The sequence below is a fragment of the Charadrius vociferus genome, unplaced genomic scaffold (genome assembly GCF_000708025.1).
Source record: "Charadrius vociferus isolate BGI_N301 unplaced genomic scaffold, ASM70802v2 scaffold565, whole genome shotgun sequence".
Lineage (NCBI taxonomy): Eukaryota > Metazoa > Chordata > Aves > Charadriiformes > Charadriidae > Charadrius > Charadrius vociferus.
The window spans coordinates 422,714-443,821 of NW_009648358.1; the positions used below are offsets into that span (position 1 = coordinate 422,714).

At 46.4% G+C, this 21,108-nt stretch overlaps 1 protein-coding gene across 1 annotated transcript in view; it reads left to right on the plus strand.

The window, feature by feature from the left end:
• Positions 1-11,180, plus strand: part of SLC22A23 (solute carrier family 22, member 23) — a 96,578-nt gene extending 85,398 nt beyond the window's left edge. Inside the window, exons 7-9 of the mRNA XM_009885244.1 lie at positions 2,276-2,308; positions 4,124-4,247; positions 10,203-11,180. Of these exons, the coding sequence (XP_009883546.1) occupies positions 2,276-2,308; positions 4,124-4,247; positions 10,203-10,560 (515 nt within the window). The 3' untranslated portion in view covers positions 10,561-11,180. The remainder of the gene's footprint in view (positions 1-2,275; positions 2,309-4,123; positions 4,248-10,202) is intronic.
• Positions 11,181-21,108: the final 9,928 nt, after the last annotated feature.

A 21,108-nucleotide genomic window follows, 5' to 3' on the forward strand; every position in this document is an offset into this window, starting at 1 on the left:
TCCCACTTAAGTCTGCTTCTCAAATAGCCTCTAAACCAATCAGAAGTTAAAGCAGTAGGTACATGTCCTCTGCCTGCTCTAAGCATCTTGCTATGTGCAAGTAATATACCAGTAGCATGGAAATACGCAGCTGAAAGACCCTACTTTTAACATGGTGTGTATGTATAGTCCATGTGAACACATGATTTTGTGAGGTGACACAGCTTTTGAAATGGGTCATTCCTGCCAAAAGCAAGAGCATCCCACTTCCTCCTTTGCAGGTGGTGGCCTTTCTCTGGCCCTTTTGAGCTGCTTCAGCTATTAAAACTGCTACAGAAATATTCCCTTTCCTTTTTGTATTGTATTGCCTTGTCTTAATTTTCTGTTGGTTGAGGAAGTTGAACTTGGTGGATCAGAGAGGTGTTGAAGCAGAAGGAAGGTGGGATGTGCTTTGCGTCTGTCTCAGTTCCCACCCGTTAGACCCCTGGCCCGTGAAACTTCAGCCCAAGGAAGGGGGAAGAGGGTTGAGACATGTTTTGGACAAACTGGATATGAGACAAACACCAAACTGGATGTTGCTGTTTTTCATTTCTAAGTTTAGAAATAATTAAGGGCTTTAATGAGAAGAAGTTTTTTGCATGGAGGATGGAAAGATTTCACATTGCCACATGCTGAAGGAGGCCGTGAGCCAGCAAGAATTGTCCATGTTTACAGACCATGTTTCCTGAAAGTGTTTACAAAGTTAACCTTTAGCAAACACGCTATTTGTGGGAGTGTAGGAGGGAAACAGGGAACTTCTTTCATGACATGGAGGAAACTCCAAAATCGCATGTGTTTGCTCCCAACTTGGCACAGATGTTTACGTTCCCGTTGAGCACGTGTTTACCATGTCCAGCAGTCCCAGCTGAGAGCAGGAGAAGCCCCCTGGCCCCACCTCATCTCCATCCCATTGACAATCTGTGACCATTCACAAGCAGATACACACTGTGCGTGTGTGTGACCTCCCGAAACTCCACGTTCTGATGGCTGTGTCCATCACAGTCTCTCTACACTAGATGCATCTAATTTATTTTTTTTTAAGGATGTCAGATGTTTGTTGACGCTGTTGAGGTAATAAACATGCAGTTGCTTAGTAGAGAGAAAGTGTGCCAGAGCCATGAGTCTGCTCCAGAGCTGTGAAAATCTGGTTGCAGTTTTTTCAACAACAAAAAAGGGGGTGAGGGAGATGGGGAGGAACACCCTGTAGGAATCACTACAGCCTTTTCCGTAATGGGTTTAGGTGGTTTTGTGTGCAAAGTTGCGAAATCTAGGAGCAGCTGTGGGCTCTGGGTGCCATCTGCCACGGTGGCACCTAAACTTCTCTCAATGCTGTGTGCACCCGTCATCGGCCTTCCCCGCTCTGCCCTCACCCCGTCTTTGTGAGAAAAGGAGGGAAAGGCAGCCTTGAACTTCAGACCCACTCATCTCACCCCGCTGTAGACCATGTTCCCCCTTCTTCCTCAAAAGAGCTAGACAGTGTTTGGAGAGAAGCAGTGACCCTGCTGATTATGAAATCTGTTACAGCCTCCTGCGTGTTTTAGCTTAGCATAATTTGGGCATAATTAGCAAATGAAATCAGAATTTGAGAAAGGAGGGTGAGGGAGGGAGTGGGGTATTCTCCAGCAGGAGCAAACCCCTGGCAGACCTTGAGGCTTGCCGTGTTTAGCTCTTCCTCCGGACCCCGGGGTGTCACCTGGGATGTCGCAGGACCCTGGTGGGAGATCACCAGCAGAGCTGTGCCCAGCTTGTGCCGCTGCCCATCCCCTTGCTGCCCAGCGTTGCCATGTTAGGACGTGTCCTTTGTGGTTAGGACACGTGGCAGCTGGTGGCTAGCATGAGACACGGACCACCAACTTGGGGTTCTGGTGAGGAATAGGTCTGCCACCAGTGTGATGGTGCTGATGCTCTCTAAAGCCTCTGTTGGCCGTTCCCTCAGGGCTGCAGCGCTGAGGGCAGTTTCTCTTCTCCCCCTTCGCTAACAACAAAGAGGCCTTTGTCTCATTAGCATGCTGGTCTCCAGCTGAAAGGGGCCTGGAAATGGCATGTCCTATCTGGTGGCCACAGGAAGATGTGCCAGCCGTGGCATGGGAAAGGAGGAGTGTATGGGGGACTAGGGTGGCATGTGGGATTTATGTTTTGTTTGTGGTTTTTTTTCTTTTCATTTGGTTGAATAAATGTGTAACAACAGTATGTTCTTTCTTCTCTCCCTTTCTCTCTTATTTTTATCTTACTCTAACTTCTATGGTCTTGGATCCAGTGATCGGAAAATACAGTCAACTTCCAGACTCAGGTATGGTTTACAGATGGGTCTCCATCATGCCGGGAGTGGGTAGATCCGAAAGGCCGGAGCCAAAACGCCCACAGCAGAGCTGCCATCGCAGAGGGGTGCAGGGGGAAAGCTCACTCCTACGCAGTGCCTTGGGACTCAGGTCATAGGCAGGCCTGTTTGTTTATATGCAGTCTCTATATGCAGGAGTAGCATCCCCTCCACATAGCCTGAGTCACCTCTGCATGTCAGGAGAGGGTGTAGAGGGTCCCCCAAGCTTTATTTTTAGATATGGGGCAAGGCTTTCTCAGAAAGTCTCCTTCTCAGAAGCAGCATTCCCAGTCCAGTCTTTTCCAGAAAGATGTGAGGTGACTAAGTCCTTCTTTATAAGGGGACTTAGGCACCTTAGAAAATACTTCCCCAGGCACCTAATCCCAGCCTGAAGTGCTGTAATAGCAATGCCGTGACAGGCTACAGGGAACAAAATTTACCCTTCTGTATTTGATTTAACAGACCTGCCCTTGCCCAGCTTTTCCAAGGTCTGTTCTGCTGAGCAATCCCAACTCCCAGCAGTCAGGGTCAGTGGTGCAGCCTCACACGCTGTGTGAGAGGTGCCAGGGAGCTTCAGACACCCGTAGTTTGCAAGGTGCCGTGCTCATGTCCTTATCTGCTGGCAGTATTTGGGATGCATTGCAGAAAGGGCTTAGCCCTGAGCAGGCTGTAGCGCGTTTTGGAAGTGGTAACCAAAGAGCTCCCAAGTACCTTCTGCTCTCCTGACAGCCGGTATATTCAGCAAGAACAAAAGCAGGTGTTACTTTTCTTTGGATCCAACTCTGCTGCTTGGGACTGCAGGCTGATGGAGCAGCCCTTTCTCCGAGCAGATCTTAGGTCTTGGCTGGAGGAAGGTGGGGAGCGTTGGCTGCAAAGCTCCAGTCCTTTCCCCAGCACTCCTATCAGGCACAAAGTGTTCCCCTCGTATGGTGCAATAGTCTCTGCGAACAACGTGGCCTCCTCGCTGGCCAGGGCAGAGCACGTGAGCTCATACAACCCTGGGTCAGATATCCCGCCCCTGCCTGCAGAAGGTGGCGAGCAGGGATCAAGTGAGGGATGTATCCTCATCATGGCCAGGAGACGGTTCCCTTTAGCTTTGTTTAGATTTACTGGAGTTTCTCCCTGTGCTTGATAGACAAGACACTGTTTGCTCCCAGAAACCTTGCTGCCATCCAGCCGTGAAATGATTGAGCAAACAGCCTTGCTGGACACGGTGACTTAGGGGAGTCCTTCACCGTCCTTGCCATTGGCTTTTCTCGCCCGGAGTTGTCAGGCGAAGGCTGTCAAGCTGGGGGTTGCAGCGAGAGTTTTCAGGCTGATCACATGGAAGGGCTTAACACGGAGATGGGAGCGCTTTTCTTTCTTTCCCCTCTTGTCCCGTGCGCCTCTCCAGTGCCTGAGCCACTGAGCTCTGCCGGGTGTTTGGCAGCTTGATGAACGCTGCCTGCCTCTGCTTGTCTGTCAGACGTGGGAGGGAAGTGGCTGGTGCCTAAAAGACTGCCCAAGGATGTGGTTTTTTTCTTGGGTTTTACCTTTTTGTGGTGGCTGGGCATAAATAATTCGGAGATCGCTGCCATTTTTGGCACAACGTTATGATTTTTTTCACGTATGTTTGTGTCTGGGGTGCTTGGGGAATGGATTTTATAAATATCAGTTTTAAATGAGTATCACAAAAATGACTCAAATTCTTATCTAGGGAGAATGAGTAGCATAAACCTGTCTTCTTGTTGTCTTCCTTGGAAGTTTGGCCTCATTCTCACTTTTTTATGACCACACTTGTCTTGGCAGGTATGAGTGACAGCGTCAAAGACAAATTCTCTACCGCGTTTTCCATCGTGGGTATGTTTTCTTCGCATGCCGTTGGAAGCCTCAGCGTGTTCTTCTGTGCTGAAATCACACCCACAGTAATCAGGTGAGACGTTGGACCTCCCCCTCTTCAGAGGATGGGGATGAAATTATCCTTCTTTAATTGATAACTGCCTTGTAACTTAATGCATTGTATGGGAGAGGAAATCCCCCATAACTGGAGACTTCCCAGCAATTTTTGGGCCACTTTAATTTAACGTTGCTGCAGTCATTCTGGCTAAGTAAATGCCTGTCTGTAGGCAGAGAAGCTTTGTTTCCGATGGCTCCACCTTGTGTCTCATCATGGTGATTATCAGCGCGCCGGTCATCATACAAATTGCATTTATTTGCAGTGCGGTACGGTCTTAAATAACTTAGCTGAACCAGATCATGCAGTTGAACCATGTTATTGCTTCACTTACTCTGCTGGATTTGTACAAGCAGTGACCATATCAGTCTACAGCACCATATTAAGAGAAATGCCACGAGTTTGCAGAGGAGGACATACGTGCAGGCAGTCCCTGCCTCCATAGGGCAGGTCATTCAGGCCAGCTATAGGGGTGCTTCGGTGGAAAGGAGGTGTTGCAACACGCAGCGTTAAATGCTTTTGGTGTGTTCAGGTGCTCTGCAAGTCTGCCTCTCCTACAGCAGCACCAGCGTGAGTGGTCTGCCTTTATTGCGGATAAAGTCATCTTTCTCTTTGCGCCCAGATCTATGTTAGCAGAGGCTCAAAGTTTTTCTAAAGACAAGCGCTTTCATCCTCGGCAATAGTAGAAATGGGGCAGATGATCTTCGCTGGAAAGCTTCCCATAAAATGTCTTTGTATGGTCAGGTTTTTGTACCATTTTATGTATTCACTGTTATCTTTCACAGCACAAAGGTTGTGGTTTTGTGTTCTGGATTATGCTGTCAGCAATGCCACAGCAATTCAGGAGTCCGCCCTGACTCCATTGAATTTCCCAGGAATGTAGGTCATATGGGTGGGAGGGAGAGGGTGGAGGGAAGAGGATACTCTTTTTTTTTTTTCTTATTTCTTTTTTTCTCCAAATTATGTGTCTTTTCAGTAACTTTGCAAAAGCATTATAGCAGAACTGTCAGCTAAGGGGCCAGAGTGTCCTTGATCCATGGCCTTTTCTTCTGAGCCATCTGACTTTGTGAGTGTATTTTACAGATAATGTTATTTCCACAGGGAAAGGCAGTGTGAGTGGTGAGATTATGCAGCAGCCTGAAACACTGACAGCTATTTACTTATGTGCATGTCAGTCAGTTTGGTGTTTTTATGCCTCTTTAATTTTCTCCCTGTCTCTGTTTGAAAGACACATAGATAAGAAATTGGCCACGTCAACAAGAAGAGACTCTGCCAAGTAGGGTCAGATGCACAGTGTGAACTTAGCAAGCCTTTTTTCCTTAAATCACTTACGTTACTGCAGGGCAGGGGACACAATCCTGGCTGGGAGCCGAAATTCAGGCTTCCCCTGACTCTGCTGGCGAGTGACAATAGCTGGATATGCCTCGGGGTCCCTGTTTATTGATAGGGATGATGACATTCTGCAGCGCTTTTCGGTCCTACCACCATGAAGCTCTTGATAAGATTCACTCAGGGCTGTAATTAGGAGGTGGAGCTCAGGGCGGTGCATAAATAAACCTGCCTCAGGCAGAGGTGTGGTTAAACTGCCTTGTGTCTTGCATTTCGGTGGGATCTGGCTGCTCCCTCATAACCTGTTCTCCAAAATACTGCCTTGGATGCCCTTTAGTGTTTCAGGCCATCTTAATATGCTTTTGGTTGAATCTCGAGGAACCTTAAGGAAAAGGGAGGCAGAGAGAGCGCTAGGCCCATCTCTGGGGTTTCCCTGATCAAATCCTTTACCTGTGATCCCCCATCCCTGAGGGGGGAGAGCAGCACTGCCGTTATCAGGGCAGTGGTGGCACAATAGTGAAGCTGTAGCGCCTGTCTGGCCCTACAGCCGTGGTGCTGAGATGAACGGTTACAGCAGTGTAGGGGGAAAACAGCCATCTTCATCGCCTGCTCCAGAAACACCAAGGTTCCACACTGTCATGTGGCACAGAGGGGTCCTTCGTACCCTTGCATTGCACCCTGGTCTCCTGGCGCTAGGTTTCACCAGGAGCTCCTGTTAGTTGTACCGGGGCTTCAGTATGGAGCTCCTTCCAAATGCTGAATTTAAGCACTAAGTGGCGCCGATAATCCATCCCTGGTAATCCTGATGGGAGCACCACTGCAGTCTGCTTGGCTGCTAAATAGGAATAGGCTGAGGAAAGCATGGTGTGTCCTCTCCCAGTCCTCTGCACACTCAGGTACTACCAAGTGGAAGAGAGATCTGGGGTTTTTTTCTCTCTGTGTCCTTCTTTTGTGCCCACTCAGCCAAAGAAATGAAGAGTGAGCAGCGATGGACAAATTAGGAGCTTTACCCATCAATAGCTGTCGTGAGCCAAATTTCCAGTGGGGTGCAGTGCTGTTAACTAGGACCTGAACCAGTCCTGGCTTTCCAAAGGTGATGCCTTGCCCCATGAGGCCAAGGGCATCCTGGAGCGTTGCAGAAGCTCTGGCCTCGGACTGAGTGCACAACAGGGTCACTTATGTACAGGAAAGGCAGGGGAAAAACCATGGGGGACTGACTTCAAGAAGTGGCTGAGCTGAGTGGAAAAAGCCCTAAAAAACCTGGTCTGAATTCAGTGTTGGCCCCACTTTGTGCGGGAGCTGGAGGAAGTGCTCTCCCAAATTCTCCTCCAGCCTGAATGGCTCTCTGGCTCTTTTGTACTCTGAGCCATGCCGCATCTTGTCCCGTTCGCTCAAGACAGACAAATGGCCATCGGAAAATAGGATTAACGCTTCTGTGCTCCCCTGAGCAGTGCTGAGAAGGGCAAGTCCCCTCGCTTAGGATTAGCCTGGTTCGAGCAAAGAGTATCACAGAATCACAGAATGGTCAGGGTTGGAAGGGACCTCTGGAGATCATCTAGTCCACCCCCCCTGCCAGAGCAGGGTCACCTACAGCAGGTTGCACAGGACGGCGTCCAGGCGGGTTTTGAATGTCTCCAGAGTGGGAGAGACCACCACCTCTCTGGGCAGCCTGTGCCAGTGCTGTGCCACCCTCAAAGTAAAGAAGTCCCTCCTCATGTTTAGATGAAACTGTCTATGTTCAAGTTTGTGCCCATTACCCCTCGTCCTATCACTGGGCACCACTGAAAAAAGACTGCTCCCATCCCCCTGGCACCCTCCCTGTAAGTATTTATAAGTATTGATAAGATCCCCCCTCAGTCGTCTTTTCTCTAGACTAAAAAGACCCGAGTGCCTCAGCCTTTCAAGGCTGAGGACATTTTGCTGCTCTCTGAAAAACCACTGTGGTAGCGAGCAAGGCAATTCCTCCCCTGTGAACGGGGAAGCTCTTTCTGGGAACAAAATTTTGGATCAAGGTCCTGTTGTGATTTGTCACTGTCACGCAAACCACCCCACCTCGCTGCCACTGGGCGAGCAGGGGTCGGGGAAGTGGCTCTGATCACCCGTGGGGCTGGGCCGTGGGAAAGCCCCCCACAGCAGGTGGGAGAAGCTGGGGCTCACCGTGGGTGCCAGCAGCCCTCACACTCCCTCCCTCGGCTCCAATCTGCACCTCGGAGTGTGTTTGAAATACAGATGCCAGTCCTCTGCCATGGGAAAGCCCGTACTGAGGAGGGGCAGTGTCCCAAAACACCCTGGATGTTTTTGATTTCCACCTGCTGCCCCACAGCGCTTGCAAAACCGGTGTGGGGGTACTGCCTCTCTTGCCCTGTACCTGTTTTTCTGATGTGCACATGAACAACAAAAAAAATCCTGACAGTATTTTCGGTTTTCTCTTTTTTTTTTTTTTTTTTTTTTTTTCTAGGTGTGGAGTTGCAGTATAGTCACACATTTAAAAAAAAATACTAGTCTTTTAGGATGCATACCAAAATGTCTTTTCAAGCCTTCTTCTGCCAGGTTTTGATGGTGCTGGATAAAGTAATGCCTGCTCTAATTACTGACGTCATATGGAAAAAACTTTTTTTTATTTTTCCCCTCCGAATCTGAAGCCGCTTGACCCGTAATGACAGAGCCGTCTTTGTTGTTGCCTTTTCCTGTTTCCTTTCAGCTTGCTTGATGTCCTTCTACAGCAGCTTTTAAAACTCACCTCAGGTCCTTCTTGGGGGCCGAGATACAATTTAGCCGTAGCAAACACTGATGTAAATGAGCCAGGCTTTTGTTGCTCCAGAGCCAACTTGGAGAGTGATTTGCCATGCGTTTGGGGCTGGTTGTGTCGATTACTCATGTGAGTGTATTAATGAAGTTGCAGGGAGGCCAGTTGCACAATGGCCGCATTCAGCTGGGTTTCTAAATTGCCATCGGAAAGCTGGCAAGTTTTTTAATAAGGGCTTTTGTAGTATTTGGGGAAATCACTGTTGTCTGTGAGAGATGCTCTGCCGAGTCCGGAGAATTAGAAGGTACATACGTGAATTTTTGATCCAGTCAGTGTCTCAAGAGTGTCTTTTGAAACCTGTGCATGCTGCCCTTTAGCTGTCAAGTAAGCAGCGGTGGATTTTGGAAGGACTGGGCGAAGATTAGCTTTAACACGGCGGGTGGCTTAGAGAATTTGGCATTTGTAGGTTTATAGTGCTGTGATTTCTAGTATGCTCAATAGTGGATGAAACTTTTTTTTTTCCCCAAGTAGTTGATGTAAAGCAGTTCCTTTGCCCTCTGCAGTTGTCTCCTGTGAGGTCCAGTTATCGTTAATAATTACATCTCTCCCTTTGGGCGAGGAACTGGAGCACCTGAGCCCGTCTGATCACCAGAGGGTTTGGGAATAGATGGCATCTCCCGGCAGAGCTGCAGGAAGCGTGCTGCCCGGGCCAGCTCGGTGGGGGAGTGAGAAGCAGGTTGCCAGCGATTAAACTCACGGGGAGACCTCCCTCTGTGGAAAATGAAGGATTTTGCTAAATCCTTTGCGCTCAGATTTTGCTAAAATGAGTCACTTGAGGGTGACGCTCCGCTGGCTGGAGACCTCGGTCGTGCTGCGGCAGGAGGAAGGGAATGGTCCATCCCAGAGAAACTCCTGCAGTGCTGCTTCCGAGCAGGGTGACCCAGTGGGGACGGGCCCTGGGAGCACGAGCTGTATGTCAGAACGGGGTGGGCACACGTGGGCAGCCCAGGACCCGGAGAGACATTAATGAGCAAGACAAGGAATTGCAAGAGAGGTTGCTTGCGTAGCCGAGCATCACGAAAGAGCACCAAATTCGGTTTATACAAGCGACTTCCATGCTTGTGACTGGGGTGGATGAGGTTGTTTTCACACTTTTTTTTTAACTTTAATGTGCTTTCGCTCTTTTTTTTTTTTGGTGTGGATATGTGTATAATCTCAATACACGAGCATATTGCACTTAATAAATAAGCATTTGCGCCATAAAGAATTGTTTACAAAGTTACCTATTTACAGTTAAAGCATTTCACCAATGTTAACCTTCTCATAACTCCTTTCTGTGATGCAAGAATACATAATAAGAGCAAGAAAGAGTGAAGTGAGGGACCTACCTCAACTTGTACAGTGAGTTAAGAGGTCTCAGAAATTAATCCCAAACTCTTGTTCTCCTGTTCTGACCACTACCTGTGTTATCTTTTTTTTTTCTGAAAATGATGCGTGTTACTACAACGTCAGTGTGTTGAGAGGTCCCAGCCACAACACATTTTTATGGAGATTATATTTCAGCACTCAGTGTTTGGTATAACAGGTCGAGGCGGTGGCCTGTAAAGTCTAATCTCCTGCCTCTGCTGCTGATTGATGCCAGATAGTTTAGAGGCAGCCAAAACTGACTTCCGCACCTACTGCTTCTTGTGGTGTGTCTCGTCGAAACATGAAAGCTGTGAGCAAACCAGGTTCACCAGACAGGGGGGTGGCTTGGGGGACCCGTCAGGGCTTGTGGGCTCCCCAGCCCAGTGCCGATGGGGCCGCGCTGGCAGGAGCGGGCTGCGGGGCCGGGCTCTCACCTCTGCTGTGTTTTGCAGGGGAGGTGGGCTGGGGCTGGTCCTGGCCAGCGCGGGCTTCGGCCGCCTGACCGCCCCCATCATGGAGCTCCACAACCAGAAAGGCTACTTCCTCCACCACGTCATCTTTGCCTGCTGTACGCTCCTCTGCATCATCTGCATCCTGCTGCTGCCGGAGAGCAAGAACCAGAACCTGCCCGAGAACATCCCGGACGGGGAACATTACACCCGGCAGCCCCTCCTGCCGCACAAGAAGGGGGAGCAGCCCCTGCTCCTGACAAACTCTGAACTCAAGGATTACTCCGGCCTCCACGACTCGGCAGCTGTGAGCGACGGGATCTCGGAGAACACCACTGCCAATGGGATGAAGTCGATGTAACTGGGTGGATTTCTTTTTTTCCTTTTTTTTTTTTTATGGTTGGGGTTTTTTGGTTGGGTTTTTTTTTTTTTTGATCTTCTCTTTCTTTTGTATTTTATTTGATGCTGTTGTGCAGGAGGAGCAGCACTTTGGGCAAAGGTGTTTTGCACAGATTTTACAAACCAGTGATGGAGCAGACACAGACTTGGGGAAATTCAACTCTGCTGCTAAAGCAACTTTTGGCATCTTCAGCTGTTGTGCAGATTGCTCTTGAAAATGTTGTGGGGGAAAAGACTCATCTGAGAAAAGACCTGGCTGGAGATAGCCCTTCAGAACTCTTTTTTTCCTGCCATTAAATATGTATATTTATTTTGATTTATTCTCAAGAAGCACTTTATTTCCTTTTCCTTTCATAGATCACAAAAATGAAGCCATCTTATTATAAGAGGTGCAGCCATTCCAAGAAAGAAACCAGGGGGGGTGGGGGATGTTGGGGGTGTTTTCTGTTTTGTTTTTGTGTTTCTTTAAAGGAAAGAGGGATCCACTGCAAAGTTGAATTGACTGAAATTTAGACTTGTGCAACACTCTTCTGCCTGTCTAGAAAGTCCAAGCGCCTAGGTTGCCTGCTGTGTTTGTATACACCAAAAAAAAAAGAAAAAAAAATCTAAACAAAGCAAAACCTGTTGTGACTCAAACTCTGACTGCATTTTAGGCAGCTTATGTTTGTTTTTATAGCCCATGTGCACTTAACAGTTACTTCTAAATTAGTACCTTATTTTTTTCACCAAATGCAGTGAAGAAAATCCTACCCAAACAAGCTGATTTTTCAATGAGAATCAGCCTTTTGCATTTTAAGAGTCCATTAATCTATTTCAGACAGTTCCCGCTGGTCTCTAATAGTAGTGTAGATGATGTAAATGATTTGACCAATGATGCAAAAACTCATTTTGCCAAGAATGGCTTTAATTACCAGGAGGCCCAGAATCTCTGACTGCTCCAGAAGAGCGTAGACCAGCAGAGACAAAAAAGTAGGGAGCATGGGCTACGATCTGTGCTTCTGTTCCAAAAGGCAGCACAGCTGGAATTCCTGCTCCCGGGAAATGAGTGTCCTGGCGTTGCCTCACCTGTTTTTAGAAACAGGGTTTTTGTTTTCAATTTAAGTGGACAAAATGCTTAAGTGACTGTTGGAAAGGAATGAATTGATAGCCTGTGAGTAATGACCTACGGTCTGCTGTTGGCCGTCTTGGGCCTTTTAGAGATGTTTTCTTGTTCTGACCCAAGAATATACAGTGAACTCACCCAGATTTTCCCCCTTCCCCAACTGTTCTCGTAGCATTTGCATTCAGGAAAAAAAAAAAAGTTTACTAAAATTGGATGAGTCCTATTCTAGGCTGAGCAAAGTGAACATCCAGTTTGTCTGCTACTGTGCAGATGGCACTTCGATAGTGGCCACTTGACTTCTCCAGCCCCCAAACCAACTATTTCCTTTGGCCATCGGTTTTCGGTTCTCACTGTGCGAATATCGTGAGGATCTAGTTCAATGCAAGGACTTTGTAAACAAACAGCTTTCTTGCATTGTAGTTAACGTCCCTGCTCTCCCCCCCTCTTTCCCCTTTCTCACTCAGGCCATCCATTTGTGATTGCTCGGTAGTGCAGACGTTCAAGCAAACAGAGCAGCAGGATGTCGATGTTGTATTGAGTGTCCATATGATTGCCACTTTGTTTGATGTACATCTTGCGTCCGTACGCATGGGAAGCGCTCGTTTGCACTTTCCTCCTCTACCTTCCCTCCCTCTTCCTCCTTTGCTGTATATATTGTCGATTAACTACTGTACCTAACAATTTCCATCCTCCATTAGGCTGCCGATGTCCTCTTACAGGCCCCAATAAATCAGAGATCTGTGCTCCCCAGCGGGCGATGCAGTACGTAGCGCAGCCTCAGACGCTGACGAGTGCGAGGGGACAGGTAGACCTGCAGAAGCGACAGAGATTGTTGTGTTCAGAGTAACAATGTTGTCCTAAAGCTGCTAATTTTTGTACAGAGGATGTGGACATTCGGGTTCTTCTTGAGCCTGGTAAGAAACACTGGACCAGTTGATGGTAGTTTTGCCCAAAGTTACACTACTGGGGTGTTGTGGGTTTTTTTCACCTTTGCTAGATTTGCTGTGACAGCGAGAGCCCGATCTTCCTTACGCTCAAGTTCTGTTGTCGAGCTTGAGCGCGGCTGCTTCTCTTTTTGTTCTGCGCTGCGACTTCTGCAGTCTGTGTTCACCTAAGGAAAAAAAACAAAACCAGGCCTTCCCCATTCATGCAGTATTCACGTGCCAAATTTGTGCAATAACTTTTGCCTTTGATATCGAGATGCTTGTTGCAAGCCACGCGCATCGGGGCGGTGGGGAAAAAACACCAAAAAAAAGTGGGTTCACAACAAGAAATTGGAGAAACAAAACAAGTCTTAATGGAAAAGGGCCTGAAAACGGAGGAGCAGGGGCAAGCGCCGAGCGGCATCCTGCCATCCATCGTGCTCCTTCCTTCGTGGGCTCTCTGCGTGTGTGCTCGAGCTACAGTACGGCTCTCGTAGACCATCCACAAGCCTGTTAAATCGGCTGCTTCCAGCACTGTTGGCGGTCCTGGTGTGCTCACTGCTGTTGTCCACTGCACTTTAGCGTTTCCTATTCTGGTGGTTGCTCTCTGATGACAAGACAGGCCCAGGGAAGAGAATGGTTGTTTAAACATATCAATGTTTGTATACTAAACCAACCAGGTGACAGGAACATGCGGCAATTTTTTTTTTATTTTATTTTTTTAATTCTTATAAAATTGACTTGATTTGCTGCTTTTGGGGGTTTTTTTTGCCTGAAACCAGGTAGTCGGTACTGATCATCTGCAAGGTGGGTAGCCCCAACATCTCAAGTTGGTCTGGCCCTCTGTCTCTGTCACAACAATAGAACACAAACTAATTTCTTGCTTTGGCAGTTCCACTTTTGCTTTTTTTCCTGAAAAGATGGACACTTCTGTGATGACTTTTTTTTTTCCCCACGTGCGCTTACAGAGTTGGAAAGCTTTTGTTAAGCGTATCTTGCGTGGAGGAATCGGGTACCAGGTGATACAGCGGGGTAGAAAACAGAGATGCTTCTTAGCGAGTGTTGCCTGGTCCCACAGCAGGACGGGGCTCTGTCTGCCGCACCATCGGCTCCTCAGCCATGTCCCCTCTGCAGCCACCAGTGGGAAAGGCTTTTCTCAGGCGGCTCTTTTGGCCACCGCAGCAGGGGGAAGCGGTCAAAGCTGTCTTGTCCATTTTGGCCTTTTTCTGTGAACCTTCAGTAACCTCGAAGCCCATCAGTGAATTTTTCTTTGGGTTTACCATTTAAGGGCTTTCTTCCATCTTTATAAGTTTAAACAAAAATGTGAAAGTGACATTATGCTTGATCTTGGGGTTTTTTTTCCCTTTCTAAGGTTTCAGTACTGCCTTTCTCGCTAGACACACTGCAAGCGGGTAATGACAGTTGCCTGTTTGCCAGTGTTTTGTGGCAAAGGAGTTTGTGAGATTTACTTTTCAGTTTCGTTAACTGGGCTTTTTTTTTTTTTTGTTTAATGGAAGTATTTTAACTGTTGCCACTTCCTGAAGCCAAACACTAAAGGTCACCAAATTGGAAGCAGAAGTGCCATTAACTGAACTCTGTGAATGTCAAGTCAAGTTGCGCCTGTAGCTGGCACATAAGACAACACTATTAAGTGGGGGGATGATCTCCCCCGCTGTAACTTTTTTTTTTTAAAGAAAAAAAATAAAATGACAAACCTCATTTTAAATGTATTGTGTAAAATGTTTCGGGAAAGGAGTATGGTGTGTTTTGTCTAGTGGGTGAGACCTCCCTCCCCATTTCAGTTTCTGATGAAGTTTTAAAGAATCGTGTTACTGTACGTTTTGATCATGAATAGTCTGGTGGTGCTTCCTCATAGCACAAGCTTAAATCAAGTACTGAAAACAGTCTTACAAGCTAAATGTCTGCATGATGTTACATCTGTTGTACCTACTGAAAAGAACTTTGTATGTAAATGTACAGAATAAAATGACGTTGTCCCATCAGTTTACTCTCCTTGGTCTGGCTCCCTTGCAGCGACTTCCGAAACAAGCCGGCAGCAGCTAATGTGGCACCGCAGCCAACGGCCCTACCCTCTGCTACAAACAGAAGGAGCTGACTTTAAATCAGACTCATTAAATCGGCACATTGATTTGCAGCTAATTACCTTTCACGTTCAGTCGCAGCAGAACAGTGGACTCGTTTTGCTGGGTGGTGTAAATTAAAAAGAAAATACCCTCCAACAGTTGCTTTTTACTATTCTGATCTTGATCTGCGGCCAAGGACGGGCGCCTGTTCCTACCAGGTAAGGAAGGGCCCTCTGTGCCCACGTCAGACCTGCAGTGTCGAAGCCACTGGGCATTCAAACCTCTTTGGACGAGAAACTCCTCAGGGGTTATGCCTTCTACATCAGCGACCTCTCGGTTACAGTTTTTGATTGCTGATTGTGCCACCACAAGTTCATCAGTTCTTTTGGGGTTGTCGGGACGGTTGTCTAGCAGCAGCACTGGTATTTTTTTATCAGTGCCAGAAGCTTATGTCTGAGTCAGGGTTCAGCTTGCAATGCAAAAGAAATAACCTGGACTCGCTCACCAGGTTGCTATGCTCAGCGTTCCTCCAAATTGCTGTGAATAATAGGTGGTGTGCTGTAGCACAGTATGCATTGACAGCTGCAGTCACCGTGCCATTAGCTCTGTGGTTGGCTTGGGGTTTTGGTACAGTTAACTTTTAGCTGTCCTTCTTGTTGAACAAAACAGCCCGTGGATCTGCCTTTGAAGGGATATCCATCCTACCAGAAAGCAAGTCCAGAGAGATGTGGCAGCAGGACGCTTTGCAGTGGTGGTGGTGACTGCTCTGATTTTTCTGATGATGCTCAGTTTACACATGATGCTCTTCTAGCAGCCTGACAGATTTAGCTATTGCTCCAAGAGTCAAGCTGCGCTGCTTCCTTCTACGTAGCCCTCGGGGACGTACAGAAAACCCTTTGTGAAACCCTTCTTGTGTTCTCAGTGCCTAAGAGATGGAAGGAGATCCAGTGTTCAGAACTAGTACTATAATCTACAGGGGCTAAAAAGATCGAGCAAGGTAATGCTCAGTTTATGTTACAGCTTTTCAGTACAAGAAACTTGGGGTTTTTATTATTTGAACACTAAAAGCTGCAATACTATGTTCAATACTACTACTACATAGTAGATTAATTGTACACATAGAATTTGGAACCAATTTGCCAGCAGATCCCCGTACTGCATGCAGGCCAGACACTACACCCACTTTTACAATGATATTCTTGCATTGCAACATATTTTCTACTCTACTCGCCTGTCCCTTACTTAACAGGGTAGCAAATCTGAAAAAAAAAAAAAAAAAAAGAATAATCGAGGTCCAACTGCATTCAGGTCCAGCTATATTTAATAACAAGTGCAAATTAAATCAAAACAATACAAAACAAATATACTATCTTAATGTCAGTGTGAAAATTGCAATCAGTTTTTCTAAAACAAAAACTCAGGTTATTTTGCATCGTTGCAAAGTCAGAACTTCTCCGGAAAAGCCATCATTTCTTCTTTGATCCTGTTTTCTATGAGTAAGGTGAAATTGCTGTCTGTGTTTTGAAGATTGTAGCTGACAAATATCTGTTTTTTGGTCTTGCTGGCTAAAACACAAAAAAGAGTAGTCAGCCATAGTTTGCTCTTACATAAAAGTGATGATGGTGTTCAAGCAAGCCTTTTAAAAAGCCATATCACGCAGGTTTCTAAGACAACATCCTCCACTCCTGTCGTGCAAGACCCAATTATAAAGGAAGAGCAGAACGAGTACCCGAGCGTTGGCACGTTGGGCAGCACTACGTACCTCACTGAAATGGGCCATATAAGCCTGGTGACTATCACCTAGTTTTTCCAAAAAGCAATTAGTCACTGGAAAGCCTCAGAGTGCTTTCAGTGGATTTTGGACCCTTTTTAAATACAGTACAGTTTCAGTGAATCCACAGGCTATACTGGACTCTTAGCACTGAAACTGGGTTTATCAGTTGGTAAGTTTACGCTGTGAAAAACACTTACAGAGGCAAAGCGCACAAGAAAGTCATTAGACCCCACTTAATAATGTCCACGGGGGCAGGAAGACTTAATTATCAGAGTAGAACAGATAACACCAAGCAGCATTTTGTAAATAAAATTGAATCCTACTTAGATTGTACCATAGTAATATAGCAAATTTGCAACTCTCTTTACAGGCTGCTGAAGCTAAACTTTGTGAAGAATGTAAGCACCTTAGAGCAAAAATAGCCACTAAATTTAAATTGAGTTGTGTAAATTTGAAGACAAAAAATGGTATTTGGGTCATGAAATAGTCGTGGCAGAGAATGCCACAAGCTGACAATCCCAGGGAGAAATCAGACTGTTCTGCTGAATATTCAAAAATATCATGTGACTTTTAAAAATTGAAAATAAAGACACCAGAACTCCTAATATCTCAATCCTTTTTAAATGGGAAAGTTAACTACAGGAAACCTATATATACATATAAAACACACTTAAACAGCACCTTTGAGGCATTTTCATTATGCAAATCAGTTTATTATCATTTGCCCTTCTAACAGGTTAGCAGCTTCCTGGCTCAGTAAGTCGAGCTGCTTCTGAAAGGCAGGGACTCATTTGCCTTTTAAGACTTGGCACTACAAAATGCTGATATAACGCACCGCGTTGCTCTGATTGCAAAAAAACCTAGCACTTGGCACCAGATTTTGTGGTATAAAGCAGCATGTTTTGTAAGCACTTATGCTTCATCACCATGTCCTAAATGAATGCAACACTAATTCTGAACTAATTACGACCACTGTCCTATCTAACGAAGCTACATCGTACACTGCAGTGTCAAAACTCAACTTCTTAATTATGTTTGTGCAAGATGCGATGGAGTCTTTGGGATGCCGTTCCAGTTCCCAGGAACACACTGAATCCCTCAAGGCTGCCTGCGCCGAGGAGCTCAAGGAGCTCTGCTCCCCACAGGACCTTTTCTGTCCCCACTTCCCTCCAGATTCATTCGGACACATGGACTTTTGTGGGAAGGAATGAAAAGGGAAGATCTTGCACCTCCATGGGAAGACCATCTGCAACTTCAGCATAAAGCAGAAAACCATGAAAGACAAGGCTTACCTAAAAAAACCCTCAGCAGGGCTGCTTCCCAAAAATCTTCCTCAGCAGCCCATCATCCAGGATGTGCTGAGTGCCAAGAAGCGCTGTGGCAGCACAGGCCTGCTCCTACAACCTCCTGGAGAGGGCCACGGCCCAAATCTAAGCTTGAAGAGGAGCCCAGTGGGAGCAGGAGAAAGGACAGAACAAGTGCTAGGCATAAGTTTGTAGACCGTTTGTGGTGGAAAAGAGGTGACGGGGGGAAACTGTGCCCACCTGGGAAAGACTCAAAGAAGAGGTTGAGGTGATCTTCACCAAGAGTCCGCCAGTGCCTACAGAGGGAAGATGAAGAGTCGGCGCTATTCACTGCGGCCAAAAGCGCTGTGATTTCAGGATGTGCAGGTAAAAGAAGCACTAACAGACAAGACTTTCTCAAGAATCAGAATCCACTAATCTACAGGAAACAAATCTTCTAGGATTTAGGTCTCTTGACCAGTGAGACTCACCTTGTGCTGGAGCAAACAGGCAGGGTGGTGGGAAACAGTCCCTGCACCTAATGCAAACAAATATAGATAGAAATAAGTAGAAAGAGGGACAGGAACACGGCAATGTGTCTTCAGCAATAGGAAAGAAAGAAAAAAAAAAAAAACCAACCCTGAAATAAGGGAGAAGATAGAGCCAGTACACCAAATGCAGCTGTTCTGGCTAGGACCAATACCAGGCTGTAAAGAAAACAACGGGAGAACACATACGCTGATGTACCACAGCACTGAAACTCCTGCTGCAGGGCAAGGAACCTGACATGGCAGGAACAAAAGCCAGCTGATGGCACGTGACTGGGAAGCATAAGAAATAGAAAAAAACCTTATGTTCCAATGGCATCGTATGTTACTTAAGTTAGTGCCCGCAAAGGCCTGAATGGAAACAGCGTGAAAAAAATAGTGACAGCATAATAAAATAAATTAAAAAAAAAGATACTACCTAGCTAAAGATTACCACATGGCAGGATGGTTAAAAAGGGCCACCTTGGAAGTACAGCTACAAGTCAGACTTGGCTATGAATAGCATCTCTGTTATCACAGAATTTGTGGGAGTAACAAGGATTTAATTTCCCAGAGGAAAACTAACCAGTAACAGCAAAGCTTGGTACTGCTAGTCAAGGCAGAACACATTTCCTTACCGAGCACTTTGTGAAACAGAGAAGATAGCGAGATGCTTAATGATGATCTTGCAGATCCACTGCTTTCAGGAGAATAAACAATTCTGGAGTAAGTGACGCCGAGCCGACTTAAATTGCTGGGCTGACAAAAGCAAGCCTAAAAACTAAGGCATAAGATTTCAGAAAGAAGATTTATTTCTCTTCTCAAAAGTCAGTTATGATCAGGTGAAGAGGATGTATGTAATTATTCAAAGCCAGAAGTATATTATTGACTTTCTCTTTCCAACCAAATGTGAACAAGGTCTACAGGCCTTCCTCAATACAGTATACCTTAAGCAGTATAGTCCAAGTATGAATTATAACAAATATAAAAGGGACTGATCAGCAATAAAAACTGCAACCCAGGGGTTAGGTGGCACAGACAAAGAGCAATACTGCCCAAAAGCCTAGCTGGGCCACAGCTGGCACAGAAAGCTTAAGACAAAATAAGGAAAGATACTTAAAGCACAAACAGAAAGAAATAGGAAGGTGCATTATGCTCCAAGGATAATGGAGCCCATATCCCAGTACCAAGCAACACTATCAGTTCTCAGTAACAAAGTAGGTGAAACTAGCCATGTAAATGAGAAAAGGACCTTAAAAAAAAAAAAAGGCAGTAAAACTTAGACATGTTTCTGAGAGAAAAATCAGGTGACCCGGACAGCCTCTGTCCTAGAGCAGTGAAAGAACCAATGTGAGAAATAACAAGTTACTATCAACTCGAGCTATGAAATCTGTAATAAATGTTTAAGAGTGAAGATAGCACGCGCGCTAAAAAAGAAAAGACAGGAGAGGGTGGGAACCACCATCAAGACAACTTAGAGTTGTTAGCAGGACTCCAATGCCACACAGAAGCTTAGAGCAAGATTCAGAAGAAATGAGTAATGAAGAGACCAAAGAGAAAACGGAATAAACTGTTACACTTTATCCAAAGTAAACCCTCTCTGACTACATTTTTACTAACTGACTTCTTAAGGATAATGTACTAATTACACATAAAGAAATCATGTTATTCTGTGCCCCGCAGAATTATTACTTAAAGTGGAAATGACTGAACCCAAGAGAAAGAGCTGTCACCAGGAGAGACTACAACAGTGGTTATTAATCGATAAGATACAAGGATGAAGCAAGGACGATAGTGCTGTTTATCAAAGATCAGTTTTGTGAGCAATCCTTTTTTTTTTTTCCTTCATATGCGTTAGTGACCATGGAGAAGAAGTAGATGCAGACTCCTGAAACTGCCTGATAATACAAACTCAGGCCATATTGCCCGTAATGAAGACCAGCACACAGATAATTAAGAAGAATTATGTGGCCTTTCCAACTGAAACACAAGTAAAATGAGATGGAGCAGCACAGCATCTTGCATGTAAAACCCAGTAACAAGTGCTTCAGCAGTTCGCCAGCTGGAGCTGCACCAGTTACTGGTAGGTGGTGGTGAGTAACCAGCACAATGCAGCTGTCAGAGACGAGAGGGTGCTAGGATACTTTAGGCCACGTATATTTTTTTTTTTTAGAGATATAGGAGTTTGGAAGTTAGCGTCCAGATTCAGAAACCTGTCTACGTCAGCACTGCACTAGGTATAGCAGGACACTCTTACATGTACGGAACATCCTGAGAGGTGCCCGTTCCGTGCTGCAAGGACACTCAGATCAAACACTGGCACCTGTGAGATGCTTCCAGGCCAGAACATCTCAGAATTTGGGGGCTAAAAGGCGCAAGATGCGATGAGGGTTGGCTTCACCTTCGGGCAAAACGTGCCCGCCTTGCGTGACAGCCATCCTTCTCCACAGCACAAGAGTAGTACCGCTTTATAAAGAAACATTACAGCTTTATAGAGAGGAGCTCGCTGAAAACCCCACTCGCAAGGCACAATCGTGGGCTCCCCCCACCTGACGCCCAGAGCCGGGGATATTAAATTTCACACGGGTTTGACAGGCCTCAGCGTGCCTTGAGGCACAGGCCCCGCCGGCTGAGGGGGGAGCCAGGCTTGTACACGGCTGAAAAACAAAAAAAAACCCAAACCAACAACCAAAAAACAAACCAAAACCAACCCACCCGTGAATGGCGATGGAGACGGCCGCGACCCGCCGGGCCGGGGGGGCGCAACCACCGCACCCCTCCGCGCCCACCCGCACCATGGGGAGACGCGGGGGGGCT